The sequence below is a fragment of the Dama dama genome, chromosome 27 (genome assembly GCF_033118175.1).
Source record: "Dama dama isolate Ldn47 chromosome 27, ASM3311817v1, whole genome shotgun sequence".
In the NCBI taxonomy this organism is placed as follows: domain Eukaryota; kingdom Metazoa; phylum Chordata; class Mammalia; order Artiodactyla; family Cervidae; genus Dama; species Dama dama.
The window spans coordinates 9,407,292-9,426,287 of NC_083707.1; the positions used below are offsets into that span (position 1 = coordinate 9,407,292).

The 18,996-nt window shown below is 38.6% G+C and overlaps 1 protein-coding gene across 5 annotated transcripts in view; it reads left to right on the top strand.

Moving 5' to 3' along the window:
- Nucleotides 1–18,996, top strand: part of RTTN (rotatin) — a 119,007-nt gene that overhangs the window by 48,604 nt on the left and 51,407 nt on the right. For 4 of the 5 annotated variants that reach the window (XM_061131162.1, XM_061131159.1, XM_061131160.1 and 1 more), the window contains 8 exons: nucleotides 405–644; nucleotides 1,856–2,000; nucleotides 8,081–8,235; nucleotides 9,587–9,806; nucleotides 14,821–14,949; nucleotides 15,414–15,524; nucleotides 17,431–17,589; nucleotides 18,767–18,838. In XM_061131162.1, coding sequence (XP_060987145.1) covers nucleotides 405–644; nucleotides 1,856–2,000; nucleotides 8,081–8,235; nucleotides 9,587–9,806; nucleotides 14,821–14,949; nucleotides 15,414–15,524; nucleotides 17,431–17,589; nucleotides 18,767–18,838 — 1,231 coding nt within the window. The remainder of the gene's footprint in view (nucleotides 1–404; nucleotides 645–1,855; nucleotides 2,001–8,080; nucleotides 8,236–9,586; nucleotides 9,807–14,820; nucleotides 14,950–15,413; nucleotides 15,525–17,430; nucleotides 17,590–18,766; nucleotides 18,839–18,996) is intronic. The other variant, XM_061131161.1, reaches the window with a different exon arrangement.

An 18,996-nucleotide genomic window follows, 5' to 3' on the forward strand; every position in this document is an offset into this window, starting at 1 on the left:
TTCACTAGGAAAAGTGCTCTGGGTTAGTGTGAAAGCTTCCTAAGTCTATGTGCATTTGTTATCATTACTATGATGGTGATGATTTTTAAATATATTGAAAATTAGTGTTTTCTTTTGGATGAAAATTATTTTATATTTCTCTAAGCAGGAAAATGTCAATATAAACATCCTCAAGCTACTGTCACTTCAGTTCAGTCTCTCAGTCGTGTCTGACTCTTTGCGACCCCATGAACCGCAGCACTGTAAAACCCTAATGTTGACAGATACACATAAGATTTTTCTTTGGCTATGAGTCACCCTTTAATTAAAAGGAAGCAAAGATAAAACAGAATTTGGGGGAGCTAGTTGATAGTAAAAATAATTGTGAGCTTTTATTTAAATAGCTTCTATTGCTCTTTGTTTAGATTTTTAGATACACTGAAGTTATCCACCGAGGACACCCTTACTCTGAAGATGACCCACACACCCAGTGGACTCAAGGACTGTCTCCGCTCCATCGTTCAGGCCGCAGGCCACAGGGAAGTGAGGGCCGCCCTCACAAGGATGAGTTTTTATCTCCTAAATGACAGACTGTCTTTCAAGGGTGGCACTGGCCCGTGTGGAGTTACCCTGAAGTCCTTGTCTTGGCACACCACACTAAACAGGTCAGTGTCAGCTCAAGGTGCCAGGCCAGAGACCTGGACTGGATCATGTTTGGGTTCCTCTCCATACATTTAAGATAAGAGCATGTGTTCTTACTGTTGGTATCGTGAGAGAGAAATGTGTTTTTTAGAAAGAAAAACTTAGGGATTTTTAGTTATCTGTAACACATATCTAATAACAGCAAAAGAGAACATTTGAACATAATTACTGCAGTTTGGAGTTACAAATAAATTGTTACAATTTTTTATAGACATTAAAGTTATTCTACTTAGGTCCTATCATAGAAAATCTTAGTTTATCTTACAAAAGTAAGTGATTAGGATAAGACGGGGTAAACTGAATGCTTATCCTGTCCATATTATAAATGAGCTATCAGGGAATTGATTAAAGCCTTGGTAACCCTGGCTGTTTTATTTGCTTTTGCCTTTGTTTTGTTCTTAAGTAAATTATCTCATTGATATTTTTATTCTAAATTTCATGAAGTTGATAACCATGTGGAGGTACTTTGGTAGTTATTGGAAAACCCTGGCCTGTAAATTTAACACATTTAACTGATAGCAGATGGCTGCATTTGAAACAAGACGGATAAACAGCTGTTGCCAGCAATTTTACATTTCAGTCTTCATAGGACTTTAGTATAAAATGTATAACTTTCTGTTAAACAGAAAGTGTGCAGTTTTCAAAATGCAAGGTTACATGAGTTTCTAAGATGTGGACGCTCGTTTAGTGTAGCTCTCACAATTTGGATATCTAATTCGCCTTTTCCAGTGGTGTGTTGGAGTGAGCTAGGACCGCCTTGTTAGAGAGCTGCTGGTTAAATTATCTGAATTTTTGCAAGTTAGTTGTTAAACACAACCACTCTTAAAAATTATATTTTGTAAACTTACAGCCAAATTATATGAAAGATAAAGGTAACAATTATGCAAAGTCATCACTTCCTAATTATTTTACGACATTTCAGTGTTATCTGTGTTCTTGAAGCTGTTTATGTGGATCTGTCTGTGTCACGGGATGCCGTGTGACGGTGAACTGCAGGCCTCCCCGCACAGCTGGGTGGTCCCAGGCAGACACGGCAGGGAATCTACATTGTAGAGGTTGGCAAGCACAGCAAGTCAGCCTCCCCCTCACTGCTCAGCCGCTGGTTAAATGCTTATCTGCACACCACTTACTTTAAAGAGCTAGAAACCATGGTTATGGTTTTCTTTTATCGTAGGTTTTTGCAAGTTCTTCCTGCTTGCACTGAAGATGAGAAGCTATTAATAGATATCATACATTTTCTCAATAAGTTATTGAAGGAACAAAGGAAAAATGTACCCGTAGAACTTCTAAACTGGCTTCTAGAATTACTTCTTAGACAAGTAAGTGCTGTTAAGGAATTTGAGTTTTAGGTTTGACAGATGATGTGTTTATAAAGATTATTAATACTGTGTATGGAAATATGGAGAAGTATAATTTTTACATAGCTCATGTTTAGCAAAGTAGTCCTTCTGTGTAATCGATAGCTTTTAGCAGTATGCCTTCCTAACATGACTGAGTTTAAGTTAAAAGTCTGTGGACTAAATGGGACCTTCTGTCTTGGTGTTCAACAAAACCTGATCTCTGCATGAACTTTCAGCTTGCAACCGTATTTTTCAGTGAGGTTCTTAGAGCGGAGAAGTTCAGATAGGCCTGTGAAGAGGCAGGGAGCCAAGCCTGGAGGCAGAGGGACAGTGCTGGGGAGGTTGGAAAGAATGAGTCAGACTGTTCAGACTTCAATGTAAGTTTACCGTAGTATTTACCCTTCCAGCCCTGACTACTCTCTACTTTTTGTAGATAAATGTGTTTTAAGAAACCTGCCGAGAACCCAGGAAGCTAGCGTACTTTTTATAGCTGGTCTATGTGTTTTATTTTTACAGATACTGTATGGATTTACTTAAGCTACTAAAGACAAACCTTTGCACAATCATGAGAAAAACACAGTAAAATTAGGAAAAAGGGCCTAAACTGTAACTGAAGATAGTAGACGTTATAAAACAAAAATGTTTCATTATATGTTAATGCATTACAAAGCTCATTTAAAGACTCAATTCTGTATAAAAATGCAAGGTGCTCATATAATGTAAGTTAGAAATTCTAATTGAGAATGCTTTTAAAAGTAGTTATAGATTTGAAAGGTATGTATATGAATGTTTACGTGTGTAAAGCTTGTTTTGATGTTGATTGTCGTCTACCTTACTGTGATTGGTGTGAAGGAGGACTGTTTTGTTCCCAGCTCCATACCCGGCACCTGCCATGGTGCCGTGCCCACAGTGAGCGCTCAGTTCAGTCCTCAGTCGTGACTGACTCTCTGCAACCCCATGGACTGCAGCACGCCAGGCCTCCCTGTCCATCACCAACTCCCGGAGCTTACTCACACTCATGTCCATTGAGTCGGTGATGCCACCCAGCCATCTCATCCTCTGTCGTCCCCTTCTCCTCCCGCCTTCAAGTGTTCCCAGCATAAGGGTCTTTTCCAATGAGTCAGCTCTTCGCATGAGGTGGCCAAAGTATTGGAGTTTCAGCTTCAGCATCAGTCCTTCCAATGAATATTCAGGACTGATTTCCTTTAGAATGAACTGGTTGGATCTCCTTACAGTCCAAGGGACTCTCAAGAGTCTTCTCCAACACCACAGTTCAAAAGCATCAATTCTTTGGCCCTCAGTTTTCTTTATGGTCCAACTCTCTCATCCATACGTGACTACTGGAAAAACCATAGCTTTGACTAGACGGACCTTTGTTGGCAAAGTAATGTCTCTGCTTTTTAATATTCAGAATGGTTGTCTATGGAGGCTTTACAAATAGCTGTGAAAAGAGGAGACGTGAAAGGCAAAGGAGAAAAGGAAAGATACACTCATTTGAATGCAGAGTTCCAAAGAATAGCAAGGAGAGATAAGAAAGGTTTCCTCAGTGATCAGTGCAAAGAAGTAGAGGAAAACAGTAGAATGGGAAAGACAAGAGATCTCTTCAAGAAAATTAGAGATACCAAGGGAACATTTCATGCAAAGATGGGCACAATAAAGGACAGAAATGATACGAACCTAACAGATGCAGAAGATATTATTAAGAAGAGGTGGCAGGAATACAGAGAAGAATTATACAAAAAAGATCTTCATGATCCAGATAACCATGATGATGTGATCACTCACCTAGAGCCAGACATCCTGGAATGCGAAGTCAAGTGAGCATTCAGTAAACATTTATTAACTCACTAGTAAATGTAATATTAAGGAAGCTGGGTAATTAATTACAAGAAACACACATTACCCTCATTTCATTTTTTTTTCCATTTATTTTTATTAGTTGGAGGCTAATTACTTTACAATATTGTGCTGGTTTTTGTCATACATTGACATGAATCAGCCATGGATTTACATGTATTCCCCATCCCAATCCCCCCTCCCACTTCCCTCTCTACCTGATCCTTCTGGGTCTTCCCAGTGCACCAGGCCCGAGCACTTGTCTCATGCATCCAGCCTGGGCTGGTGATCTGTTTCACCCTAGATAATATACATGTTTCGATGCTGTTCTCTCGAAACATCCCACCCTTGCCTTCTCCCACAGAGTCCAAAAGTCTGTTCTGTACATCTGTGTCTCTTTTTCTGTTTTGCATATAGGGTTATCGTTACCATCTTTCTAAATTCCATATATATGTATTAGTATACTGTATTGGTCTTTATCTTTCTGGCTTACTTCACTCTGTATAATGGGCTCCAGTTTCATCCATCTCATTAGAACTGATTCAAATGAATTCTTTTTAATGGCTGAGTAATATTCCATGGTGTATGTGTACCACAGCTTTCTTATCCATTCATCTGCTGATGGGCATCTAGGTTGCTTCCATGTCCTGGCTATTATAAACAGTGCTGCAATGAACATTGGGGTGCATGTGTCTCTTTCAGATTTGGTTTCCTCGGTGTTTATGCCCAGGAGTGGGATTGCTGGGTCATATGGCAGTCCTATTTCCAGCTTTTTAAGAAATCTCCACACTGTTCTCCATAGTGGCTGTACTAGTTTGCATTCCCACCAACAGTGTAAGAGGGTTCCCTTTTCTCCACACCCTCTCCAGCATTTATTGCTTGTAGACTTTTGGATAGCAGCCATCCTGACTGGCGTGTAATGGTACCTCATTGTGGTTTTGATTTGCATTTCTCAGATAATGAGTGATGTTGAGCATCTTTTCATGTGTTTGTTAGCCATCTGTATGTCTTCTTTGGAGAAATATCTGTTTAGTTCTTTGGCCCATTTTTTGATTGGGTCATTTATTTTTCTGGAATTGAGCTTCAGGAGTTGCTTGTATATTTTTGAGATTAATCCTTTGTCTGTTGCTTCATTTGCTATTATTTTCTCCCATTCTGAGGGCTGTCTTTTCACCTTGCTTATACCCTCATTTCATAAGATGTTGCAATACAACATAAATGGAAACTGTGGGCCATAGTACGTATGTAAGTATATTTATAGAATAATAACTCCTAGAACTATAATTGCTGGAGTCAATTACAAATTGCAGAGACATGTGTATATGTGTTTCTGTTGAGTTTGTTTTAAATAGATAACCCTTATTTTGAATGATATGAAGATATTTACATGATTGGAGCTCTTTTGTTTCCTTTTCCGTGAATTGTCCCTTGATGCCCTTGTTAAATTTTGCCCCACAGTTGGGTTTTTTGTCTCCTCTAGCACATGTGTGCTCACACACACACCCTCTCCCCCTTTGTCTTTCGTTTTTGGTGACAGAAGAGCCCTTCATAAATTAGATTAGCCCTTTATCCATGATATGGGTTACAAACTTTTTTTTTCATTAGTCTTCTGACCTTACTGTATTTTGGAGTTATTTTCCTATTTTAGGCACCCCTTTCATCTCCTAGCTTTTGTTAGTTGTTTCTACTTTTCATCTTTCATAGTACTTAAACTGTGCTCCATGACCGTAATTTCTGCATTTAGGCATAGTCTACAGGGGTGTGTGTGGTGTGTGTATATATATGTATGTGAGAGAGTGAGAGAGAAGAATCTGACCATTAGTACCCCAGGCCGAGCCATCTAGTATAAAGACATGGTAAACTGAGAAAAATACTTATAATGTAAATGAGAGACATAGTACGTGAACCATGAACTTCCAGATGTTCAAGCTGGATTTCGAAAAGGCAGAGGAACCAGAGATCAAATTGCCAACATCCACTGGATCATTGAAAAAGCAAGAGAGTTCCAGAAAAATTTCTACTTCTGCTTTATTGATTGTGCCAAAGCCTTTGACTCTGTGGACCACAACAAACTGTGGAAAATTCTGAAAGAGGTGGGAATACCAGACCACCTGACCTGCCTCTTGAGAAATCTGTATGCAGGTCAGGAAGCAACAGTTAGAACTGGACATGGAACAACAGACCGGTTCCAAATTGGGAAAGGAGTACGTCAAGGCTGTATATTGTCACCCTGCTTATCTAACTTATATGCGGAATACATCATGAGAAATGCTGGGCTGGATGAAGCTCAAGCTGGAATCAGGATTTCTGGGAGAAATATCAACAACCTCAGATAGGCAGATCACACCACCCTTATGGCAGAGAGTGAAGAGGAACTAAAAAGCCTCTTGATGAAAGTGAAAGAGGAGAGTGAAAAAGTTGGCTTAAAGCTCAACATTCAGAAAACTAAGATCATGGCATCTGGTCCCATCACTTTATGGCAAATAGATGTAGAAATAGTGGAAACAGTGTCAGACTTTATTTTTTTGGGCTCCAAAATCACTGCTGATGGTGACTGCAGCCATGAAATTAAAAGACGGTTGCTCCTTGGAAGGAAAGCTATGACCAACGTAGAGAGCGTATTAAAAAGCGGAGACATTACTTTGCCAACAAAGGTCCATCTAGTCCAAGCTGTGGTTTTTCTAGTAGTCATGTATGGATGTGAGAGTTGGACTATAAAGAAAGCTGAGTGCCAAAGAATTGATGCTTTTGAACTGTGGTGTTGGAGAAGACTCTTGAGAGTCCCTTGGACTGCAAGGAGATCCAACCAGTCCATCCTAAAGGAGATCAGTCCTGAGTGTTCATTTGGAAGGACTGATGCTGAAGCTGAAACTCCAATACTTTGGCAACTTGATGCGAAGAGCTGACTCATTGGAAAAGACCAGATGCTGGGAACAGTTGAAGGCAGGAGGAGAAAGGGATGACAGAGGATGAGATGGCTGGATGGCATCGCCGACTGAATGCACCCAAGTTTGAGTAGACTCTGGGAGCTGGCAATGAGCACGGAGGGCTGGCGTGCTGCAGTCCATGGGGTCACAGAGTCGGACACGAGTGAGCGACTGACCTGGGCTGACTGAGAGATGACATGCTCACTCCCTGAGTTCTAAGTTTGAGTTCCTCATGAGATGATTGTCCTTCCAGAGGACAGAGGCGTATTGTTCAAAGTTTACATTTCTATTACTTTCCCAAGGATGATTTTGAACTACTGAATTTGCTTTTATTTTCTCTTTTCCTTTAATTACTAAAAAATTAAGGAAACATTTGGAGGCAAAAATTGCCTGAAAAATTCCTGAATATTTTTAATAAAGCAAACAGGAAAACCTAATGTCATAGTTCTTTTAACTTTTAAGTCTGCTTAAGTATTTTAGAGATTAGATATTAAAGATATTATTAAAATAATTTCTATAAAGCTTTTCCTCTGAATGAGTTTTTTGATAACTTGAGTTTTGACCTGTACACTTTTTTATAACTTCATAATATTTTTGTTCATTTTAAGAAAAGAATAACCTTTAAAACAATCTCCTTCTTTGGTAGAGTTCTTGTACACTGGGAATTGTGGTGGCTTTGGTTTCTGAAAATAGATATATTTTGGGCTTTAGTTTTAGAATCTTTTCTTGAAAATCTGTACAATAGTTGAATGTTTGTAAATAAGGCTGTACATAGTATATAACAATAGAAAAATTAAAATATATTTACCTAAATTGTGTAAGTATAGTCAATTAAAACTTTATATTTCAATGATTATGAATTTTGTAGTATGTCATGAGTGGTGATATATATTCCATAATTTATTCATCGTTTTGAAATTAAAATGAAATTTATTCACAGTGGTAGATGATGATACTGTAATGTTAATGCAGTTTTAGAAAAGGATTTTTGGTATTTGTTTGACTTTGTGTGGTATTAAAGCTGCTTTAGAAAACTTTTCCCTTGTCTTCTCATATATTATCATGACTAGTGTTATAAATAATAATAATACTTTTAAGCATGAGCAAAGTAACTTAAGGAGAATTTATTCTCTAATATCATGCTACAAGGGTTAAATTATTAAGTGTTATGTTAAATCAATAAGTCTTAGTTTCTCTAGAACATGATTAACAACACCAAAAAATACAACCTTTTGGGGGAACAGCATATAGCTCAATTAGAGAGTAAATAAATGTTTTACAAACTTCATTTTTTAGAGTCCAAATCCACTATTGGACCTGCTGGTTCTGACGGAGTCCCAGACGCGAGAGGAAATGGATGATGTCCGCACTGCGGTCAGGCAGCAGCTCCAGAAAGAGCTGATTGCTCTCTTCAGTACCTTGCTGCTCAGTTTTGAGGCCGTTACTGACAGGTACCATTGGGATCATTGGAGGTTTGGGGACGTTTATGTAGAACCTGGTTTTCTTTTGATTTCCAAAGAGTCTTTTCACTTGTTTCAAATTAAGAGGAGGAAAGATTTCAGTAAAAATCAGTTGTGGTGGTCTGTTTTTATTTCAGTCCTGATTGTAATTTCACATATACAGCATGCGTGCGCGCACTATTTTGTTGTCTGTAGGCTTAGTTCTTGGGGCTTCCCTGGTGGTTGAGATAGTAAAGAATCCGTCTGCAATGCAGGAGACCCAGGAAGATCTGGAGAAGGGAACGGCAATCCCCTCTAGTCTTCTTGCCTAGAGAATTGCACGGACAGAGGAGCCTGGCGGGCTGTAGTCCACAGAGTTGCAGAGTTGGACACACAAACACGAGAGTCAGACACGATGAAGGGAGTAACACTTTCACTCAGTTCTTGGTTCTCTCTTACTTTTCTACACATCTGACCGAGCAGTCATACCCATTTCTATGACTTCACAAATTTTTGCATTGATGATTTTCAAATGTATGTTTGTAACTCTGACTTAAAAGTTTTAAACTCATAATTTTAACCATAATTTTAAATTCATAGTTTTAATTTTAAAGTATACAGTTGAGTGGGTTTTGATACATATACAGTGTGCAACTATCACTGGTTAATTCCAGAACATTTTCATTACCCCAAAGCAGTCTGTCGCCATTCACCCTTACCCAGAACCCTAGTTAGTAACCATTGATTAATCTTCTTTCTCTATGAATTTGTGTATTCTGGACATTTCATATAACCGGAGTCAAGCAATATGTGACCTTTTTTATGTCTGGCTCTTTTCATTTAGCATAATGTTTTCAAGGTCTGTCCACGTTGTAGCAGATGGCGGTGACTAAATGATAGTCCATGGACAGATGTGCCGCTTTCTGCTTATCTGTTCACCTGCTGGGGGACTTTGAGTCCTCCTTTCACTGTGGTGAATTGTGGTGTTACGAACATTCAGCTACAAATTTCTGTGTTAATGTGTGTTTTCAGTTCTGAGTGTATACCTAGGACTGGAATTGTGGGTTCATGTGGTAACTCTGTGTTAACTTTTAATTTCATTATCAGTTGTCAACACTGGTACCCATTTATGCATTTTTCAGTATAATTGTTACTTGTATTTTACATTATATATTCTGGATGGTATATTCACTGTGTTTTCCTTGGAAAGACTTGTTTTAAGAGGAAGTATTTAGTGCCATTTCCACTAGTTCCTACTTTTATGATACAGTGAATTGTTAGTAACCCTCTATCAGTAAGAAAGCCCATTAAACCCATTGCATTTGTTCTGTGGTTGATTTTTTTCTCTCCTTCATGTACACAGAAAATGCTTGGAGCTTTTTTACGTTTTCCAAACACAGCTGGCCCTGAAACTGCTCCAGTGTCTGAGAGTCACGGACGCTCCTCACTTCTATGGCCTGCCGTCCCTCGAGAGGACATTGCGGGGGATGGCCCACCTCACGGCGTGTCCGGGGTGGAGCGCGCACTCTCCTGTCACAAAGCCACTCGACATTTGCGGGAAGTACTTGTCAGGTCTCCTCGAGGTAAGTAAAAATAGCCACTGACTGTGAACAGCGATAATACAGCCCTAGATCAAAGCTATTCACTGTTTATTGATCACTCAGTGTGTGCCAGGCACAGTATGAAGTGCACTGTGAGTGCCACTGTATTTAATGTAGATTATTACTGTTTATGTTGTTGATCAGTCTCTCAGCTGTGTCCGACTCTCTGTGACCCCATGAGGTGCAGCATGCCAAAGCTCCCCTGACCTTCACTCTCTCCTGGAGTATTGTTTATGACTCATCATGATTAAATGTTTTAATGATTTTTATTATCAAATGTGTAACTAAGGTTACTTTTATGAATAAACTCATTTTTAAGAAAAGTAAGGCTTACACTTAATTAAGCCCCTTTATTTGGGTAACTTGTTTATATGTGTTTATTAACCCTTTTGTAAATCATACTTCAAATGATATTATCTAGGATTTGTTTCCAAAAGTACATCTTACTTTTTTTTAAATTTCAAAATTTTAAATACTCCCATCTGTCCTATAAAGTTTAATGTGACTATAATGTAAAATTTATTAGAGTCACTTTAGTGAACTATTTTTTTGAGTAATTATAAATACTGAAAAGGAGCAAAGTATCAGTATATTAATTAGTTATTTCATATTCATGGAGTGGGAAATAGCAACCCATTCCAGTATTCTAGCCTGAAAAATTCCATGGATAGAGGAGCCTGGTGGGCTACAGTCATTGGGTCACGGAGAGTTGGACATGACTAAGCATACATACACACACACACAAACACACACATCTCATATTTAAAGGTGTCTGTGGTCAGAAATATATGCAATTCTGGAACAAATATATTAAGTAAATACTTACCATTTTTTTTTAAAAAGTCAACTCCTCCAATGCTTTTAATGTAATTCAGTCTATAAGTATTCATTGGAAGGACTGATGCTGAAGCTGAAACTCCAATACTTTGGCTGCCTGATGAGAAGAACTGACTCTTTTGAAAATACCCTGATGCTGGGAAAGATTGAGGGCAGGAGGAGAGGGGATGACAGAGGATGAGATGGTTGGATGGCATCACCGATTCAATGGACATGAATTCGACTAAACTCTGGGAGTTGGTGATGGACAGGGAGGCCTGGTGTGCTGTGGTTCATGGGGTCGCAAGGAGTCAGACACGACTGAGTGACTCAACTGAACTGACTTACAAGTATCTACTTTATAGCTTTATTTATAATGCAATGTATAAATACTCCTTTATCAACCTGTTGGAACACATCGCCTCTATGAGGTGATTCTGTCAGTTACAAATCAGGAATATGTGAGGACCTGCTATAGCAGTAACTGAAGAAATATTTTGCTGTTTATATTTAGAAACCATCAGAAGTGCTTTTTGTTTGTAAAAGCTGTGTAAGAGGAGAGACTTCAGATCACATCTGTGTTTCAAACACCCAAATTAAAATGAGCTTTCTGTGTTATTGAAAAACAAAAAGGTTTAGTCCTAGGTAAAAAGTCAAGGCAAAAAGAAAATAATATCACTCTAAGCTCAGTTGTATTTGGGTAGTGAAAAATCAGCACAGCTAAGGAATAGAAGAAAAGTATGATCCTAGTTTTATGAAAACCTTATTAACAAAACTTTGGAATAAACACAGGAATGCATTTTATCTTCATGTCAGTATAACATCTTGGGAAGAAAATCTTTATCTTTAAATGACAGGACAGTAATACATATTTAATCTTATTTGGGTTCTTCTGCTTACTTCAGTAGCTAAACAGGTTTCTTTTTTTTTTTTTTTACTACTGACTAAATTGATCCTTTCATAGTTTATTGTCATCCATATAGTCAAAGGCTTTGGCATAGTCAATAAAGCAGAAATAGATGTTTTTCTGGAACTCTATTGCTTTTTCGATGATCCAGTAGATGTTGGTAATTTGATCTCTGGTTCCTCTGCCTTTTCTAAAACCAGCTTGAACATCTGGAAGTTCATGGTTCACGTATTGCTGAAGCCTGGTTTGGAGCATTTTGAGCATTACTTTCAAGTGTGTGAGATGAGTGCCATTGTGCAGTAGTTTGAGCATTCTTTGGGATTGCCTTTCTTTGGGATGGGAATGAAAACTGTCCTTTTCCAGTCCTGTGGCCACTGCTGAACTTTCCAAATTTGCTGACATATTGAGTGCAGCACTTTTACAGCATCATCTTTCAGGATTTGAAATAGCTCAACTGGAATCCCATCACCTCCACTAGCTTTGTTTGTAGTGATGCTTCCTAAGGCCCACTTGACTTCACATTCCAGGATGTCTGGCTCTAGGTGAGTGATCACACCATTGTGATTATCTGGGTCGTGAAGATCTTTTTTGTAGAGTTCTTCTGTGTATTGTTGCCACCTCTTCTTAATACCTTTTACTTCTGTTAGGTCCCTACCATTTCTGCCCTTTATTGACCCATCTTTGCATGAAATATTCCCTTGGTATCTCTAATTTTCTTGAAGAGATCTCTTGTCTTTCCCATTCTACTGTTTTCCTCTACTTCTTTGCATTGATCGCTGAGGAAGGCTTTATCTCTCCTTGCTCTTTTTTGGAACTCTGCATTCAAGTCGGAATATCTTTCCTTTTCCTTTGCTTTTCACTTCTCTTCTTTTCACAGCTATTTGTAAGGCCTCCTCAGACAGCCCTTTTGCTTTTTTGCATTTCTTTTCCATGGGGATGGTCTGATCCCTGTCTCCTGTACAGTGTCACGAACCTCAGGCTATAGTTCATCAGGCTCTCTGTCTATCAGATCTAGTCCCTTAAATCTATTTTTCACTTCCACTGTATAATCATAAGGGATTTGATTTAGGTCATACCTGAATGGCCTAGTGGTTTTCCCTACTTTCTTCAGTTTAAGTGTGAATTTGGCAATAAGGAGTTCGTGATCTGAGGCACAGTCAGCTCCCGGTCTTGTTTTTGCTGACTGTATAGAGCTTCTCCATCTTTGGCTGCAAAGAATATAATCAATCTGATTTTGGTGTTGACCATCTGGTGATGTCCATGTGTAGAGTCTTCTCTTGTGTTGTTGGAAGAGGGTGTTTGCTATGACCAGTGCGTTCTCTTGGCAAAACTCTTATTAGCCTTCACCCTGCTTCATTCTGTACTCCAAGGCCAAATTTGCCGGTTATTCCAGCTGTTTCTTGACTTCCTACTTTTGCATTCCAGTCCCCTATAATGAAAAGGACATCTTTTTTGCGTGTTATTTCTAGAAGGTCTTGTAGGTCTTCATAGAACCGTTCAACTTCAGCTTCTTCAGCGTTACTGGTTGGGGCATAGGCTTGGATTACCGTGATAGTGAGTGGTTTGCTTTGGAAATGAACAGAGATCATTCTGTCGTTTTTGAGATTGCCTCCGAGTACTGCATTTCAGACTCTTTTGTTGACTGTGATGGCTACTCCATTTCTTCTCAGGGATTCCTGCCCACAGTAGTAGATATAATGGTCATCTGAGTTAAATTCACCATTCCAGTCCATCTTAGTTCACTGATTCCTAGAATGTCGACATTCAGTCTTGCCATCTCCTGTTTGACCACTTCCAATTTGCCTTGATTCATGGACCTGACATTCCAGGTTCCTATGCAATATTGCTCTTTACAGCATCGGACCTTGCTTCTATCACCAGTCACATCCACAACTGGGTATTTTTTTTGCTTTGGCTCCATCCCTTCTTTCATATGCAGGTCAGGAAGTAACAGTTAGAACTGGACATGGAACAACAGACTGGTTCCAAATAGGAAAAGGAGTATGTCAAGGCCGTATATTGTCACCCTGCTTATTTAACTTCTTAACTTATTTAACCCCTATGTGTGGGACATTATATGATGTACATAGACATGTTTCAGAGGAGTCTGTAACATATTTTCAAGGATTTTCTAAATCAGATGGAAGGACTTTTTCCTCAAATGGCTATCTCCTAACTCCCTATGTTCATTCTGGTTCAGCTTCTCAGATAAGGGTCTGTTGTTGTTCAGTTGCTAAATCATGTCCAACTCTTTGTAACTCCATGGACTGCAGCCCACCAGGCTCCTCTGTCTCCTGAAGTTTGTTCAGAGTCATGTCCATTGAGTCGGTGATGCCATCCAACCATCTCATCCTCTGTCATCCCCTTCTCCTTTTGCTTCAATCTTTCCCAGCATCAGGGTCTTTTCCAATGAGTTGGCTCTTTGCCTCAGGTGGTCAAAGTATTGGAGTGTCATCATCAGTCCTTCCAATGAATATTCAGGACTGATTTCCTTTAGGCTTGACTGGGTTGATCTCCTTGCAGTCCAAGGGCTCAAGAATTTTCTCCAGAACCATAGTTCAGAAGCATCAGTTCTTCAGTGCTCACCTTTCTTTATAGTCTAACTCTCACATCAGTACATAACTACTGGAAAAACCATAGCTTTGACTATACAGACCTTTGCCCAGAAAAGGGCAGATAGCTTTAAATAAGAAACATTTCTTTTGTTGTTATTGACGGAAATATGTTAAATCCCTCAGATATGTGGGAGATGAAAAGCTGACAGCCAATGATTTAAACAACTAATATATATTTAGATATGGAATAGAAATCTAAGATGGCTTATGAATGGAGAAACTGTCTGTTTACATTTGAACCATAATTCTAGAAACCTAGCCTAACTCTGGTGGTTAGTAAGAGTTCTGTATAGCTAGCATTGTCTAAGTATACTTTTCAACAAGGTATTTATAAACTGAATTCTTACTTCAAAAGGATATTATAATATTTGAAATGTTACAAGCATATTTTAAATCACAGAATCTCCTAGGTGTATACTACACATGCTTTGTTAGAATTTTGAAGGAAAAAAAGTTTGTATGAAGAATGTTTACTTGTGATGCAATACGTGTAACGAAATTTTACCTTCTGAACCATTTTTAAGTGTATAAACTGAGAATCTGACAGTGTATGAATACTTTACGTGGTTAAGGTCCAGCTCAGACGAGTCAGTAGAAAGGTATATGTTTAGCCTCGAAGAGTAAAGCTGCCCCTGAATTGTGTGCGATTGCTCTTCAGGTCATCACATCCTTCTACGTGGAGCGAGGAGGAAATGCGATGTCCTTCATGGGAAAAGGGGTCACAAAGAGCACCGTTCTCTGCCTCCTGCACTTGTCGCACGAGATGATGGCCCAGGCCCAGAGCTCGGTGAGCGCACTCGCAGCCGCCTGTCCTCCCACGGTTGCCAGGAAGGGAGTGCGCTGTGTCTGATGTTTCAGGCCTGTCTGTTTACTCGAGAAAAATGTCTTTTCATGTCTCCTTTTTAGGAGACAAAAATGGTTTTTAACTAAGCAGTTTCTTAGAAGCTGTATTTTATACAAATCTGAATTTTACTTTTTAATTTTACTTGAAATCTACATGCACTGGAGAACTGCCTTTTTGTCTAAATTACCGGGAAAATAGCAGTTCTGAAGAAAAAAGGGACATGTGTAACTTCTTAAGGAGGAGCTGAGATTTTTGTTTGCTGTATGTTGGCTAAATAATGAATTAAAGCCAAGTCTTTAGTATAAAATTTTTACTTTGTTTTGCTTTTTAAAATTCAGATATTTTAAACTCTGTTTTTTTCCTTAGAAACTTACCTGGTGTGTTTCTGTTCCCTTTTCCCATTCTAGGACTGGATGTCACTTTGGTTCTTGCCTTTGGGGAGTCAGAGTGAAGACCATGCCCCCACTCAGCAGGGATTGGCTTGGCTGATTCCATTGTGGGTTGACCGAGACCCAGAGGTCAGTGTGAAGGAGAATCGAGTCTATTATGTGTGGATTAGCGAACAGATGAAGCAAAACACACATGTACATACATGTTCATATTTTCTAAATAAGATTATTTTAGTGACTAGACCTTAAGCTATATTTACCCCCTATCTTGAGCAGGTTGGGCTGCATAATAAAGCACTATAGACTGGTTGGCTTGATCAAAGATGCTTATTTTCTCACACGTCTGGAGGTGGGAAGTTGGAGATCTAGGTGTCCACCCACATGGTCAGGTCTGGCAAGGACTCTTTCTGGCTTTCATGTGGCTCCCTTTTCACTTCATGCTGATAGGACCTTTTCTCTCTTCCCCTTCTTACAAGGCCACCAGTTCTGTCAGATTAGGACCCAATCCTCATGGCCTCATTTAACCTTAATCATCCCCTGAAAAGCCCTATCCTTAGATACTCTGGGAGTTAGGGCTTCCACATATGAAATTTGGGGGTACATAATTCAGTTCATGGCACCCCCATATTCAGCCAAATTCAGAGTGCAGATTAAAAATAGAAAGAGGAAGTATTATAAAATCTATCAGTCAGATTTATAAAGAACAGTGAAAAAATTATTGGAGAAGTCCAGCCATTTTTGAACAGTTTAGAGGAATAGTGGCCAAGTGACATTTGACTATCATTTAATAGAATTATAACACTACACTGCAGTGTTTTATATTAATGAGTTTTCCTGTTTGGCCATTTGTCTACTGATCTTATTTTTTTAAACCACTTTATTGAGGTATGGTTGCCATACAAGATTCTGTACATATTTGATGTGTGCAATTTCATGAATTTGGAGATAAATACACACCCGTGAAATATACCTCACCAGAATCAATGCCATAAACCAGTCCTCCACCTCCAAAAGTTTCATTTTGTCCTTTACTGTTTGTTTTTGTGATTAGAACACTTACCGTAAGATCTACCTCTTAGCAAATTTTTGAGTATATATTAATGTCCTGTGCTTACTTGCTCAGTCGTGTCTGACTGTGTGTGACCCCGTGGACTGTAGCACGCCAGCTTTTCTGTCCATGAGGACTCTCCAGGCAAGAATACTGGAGTGGGTTGCCATGCCCTCCTCCAAGGAATCTTTCCAACCCGGGAATCACACCCAGGTTTCCTGCATCGCAGGGAGGCTCTTTACCACGCGAGCCATCAGGGAAGCCCATACATATTAAAGATATGTAGTGTTAACAGCTAGAAGTACATTCTTTAGCCACAGTGAACTTGGGCTTGTTTCTTCACTGTGTTATGACTGCATTGCTTTTTGTTACCCTGTGGTTATCCCAAGGAAGCTCTATTTTGCAGTCAGAATTTGGAAGTTCACCAGAATACATAGCTAGAACAGCAGGAGTACTGTGGCAAGCATATTATATCATATCATATCCATCTTACTTGAAACATTTTTCTTTTAAAATAATTTTGGGACTGAATGTGTTATAAAAAGATAATTCAGTTATTTCTTTTTGAAAAGAAATTTCAAAGAAATTTAAACTGTTTATTTGAAAGAAACACTGAAAAATTAAGGAAGGTGGAACAAAATAATAATATCCTCTTAAAAACGGGAAATAAACAAGAATCATGTTCATAAAAGATATGTAAGTACTGTATGCTTTCTCTCGAAAAAGGCTTTTAAACTGTGGGTTTTTTTAGTCTTCTTATTTATACCTGGTTTTGACTTTTTGTGATATTTGCTTTTATTATTTATATTAGGTGTAGGCGTTTTATTCATCCATAGATTTATAGGACAGTATTCTTTGTGTCTTATAATTTAGGATTTGCCAAGACAATGTCATAAGAATATGGTATTTTATGTACCAGAGAAATTAAGAATTCATGTTATGAAATCAGGTTTTTTTATTTCACAACATTTTCTCTAATTTGACCAGGTGAGGTTCACTTCATTGGGATTAGGATCAGCACTAACCACCCTTGAAACTGGCTGTGTGGCCTTGGCAAACAGTTGTCAAAACATTTCTGGTGGGCTCTGGGGAACGGTGGTGAACATTCTTCTGGACCAGTCGGAATGCAGCATGGTGCGCCGGGAGGTAGGCTTGTCTGTGTAGTTCTTCCTTCCTGTTTCCTTTGGAAATCTGTTGTGAATGTTCTTATAAACTATACTCCCTGTTCACTGCGGTGGACTGATTGCTGACCTTTGTCTCTTCTGCTTGCAGAAAACCCAAATGACATGGTTGTAGAGAGCAGAATGGTATTGATCCACAGTAAAAGCTGGAGTCCTTTGCTCTGAAAGATCAAAGCAGAATTGAGTCTGTTTTAGTATGGACTCTTCTAATTTATTACACGTTAAAAAGTAGTTCACAGGAAAAAAATTATCTCAGTGTTCAAGTTTATAAAGCTTTCCTTAAGATAAGGAGCTGTAAAAATACTCATAGCATGTAAAGAGGAAAAGTCAATGCTATTTTAATTCTCTCTAGACAGTTTGTGATTTTCTTTACTGCTGCTTTTATCAGAAATGATTGACGTAGACCATTTTAGAAACAGTAATCCGATAGTGCTTAGAGACTTGTAAAGAAAACATCTGCTCCCAGGCCCACCATTAGCCAGTTTCCAGTTCCAAAATCCAAAGGCTGTAGTTTTCTTGTTAACTTGTTTCTTGATAGTAATGCTTAACCATATAGCTTCTTCTTGATTTACCAACTGTTAAGATTATCTGTTGGCCTCCAGTGAAGAGTGTTGAAAATTTCCCTCCCTCCGATCCCCTGTTACTCTGGTTGTTCTCCTTTTATAACGTAATCTTCCATTGAATAGGTAATCAGTGTTCATATTAGTGTGATTATTTAACTTGGCTGTCTTCAGGACCTAGGTCAAGTTGGATTTTTGTAATTTGTGTTTCTAATTTGCCATTTCTTATTGAGAGGAGCTTGTATGAGAGAGGTAGAAAGAGAGGAGGAGAGAGATGTGTGCATATGATCTGAAAGAGAGTAATAGAAACAGGAAATATATTTCTTAAATGCTGCCAGAATAGTTTATGTTTTACATATCATTTTTTGGAAAGACAGCATTCTGAAATAGGAAAAAATATCTTTCCTGATGAAGTAATTTCTCCCACTATTATGGCAGTTGGGGAGTTCTCACAATGATCTCTTAGCATGTTCAGCTGACCAGGGATATGCTTTTTTTTGTTATTAAATTACAGTATATTGGTTATTTCAGACATGACAACAAGATGGCAGTATTGACATTTTTTTTTCCCTTTAATTTCAGGCTGCATTTATTTTTCAGAATCTCCTTGTAATTCCAATGCCTTCAGTAATTATAAAGGATTATACTTGGCAGGTAGGTGCCTTTAAATAGTTATAAGCCTTGTAGATCTTTGAGATTAATTGATGATAGAGTTTCAGCATATATATTTTTATATTTGTATATATTTCTTTGGTGATGAAACTTTGTACAAGCCAACAGGATCCCTTAAAAGAGAATATAGAGATCTTTTT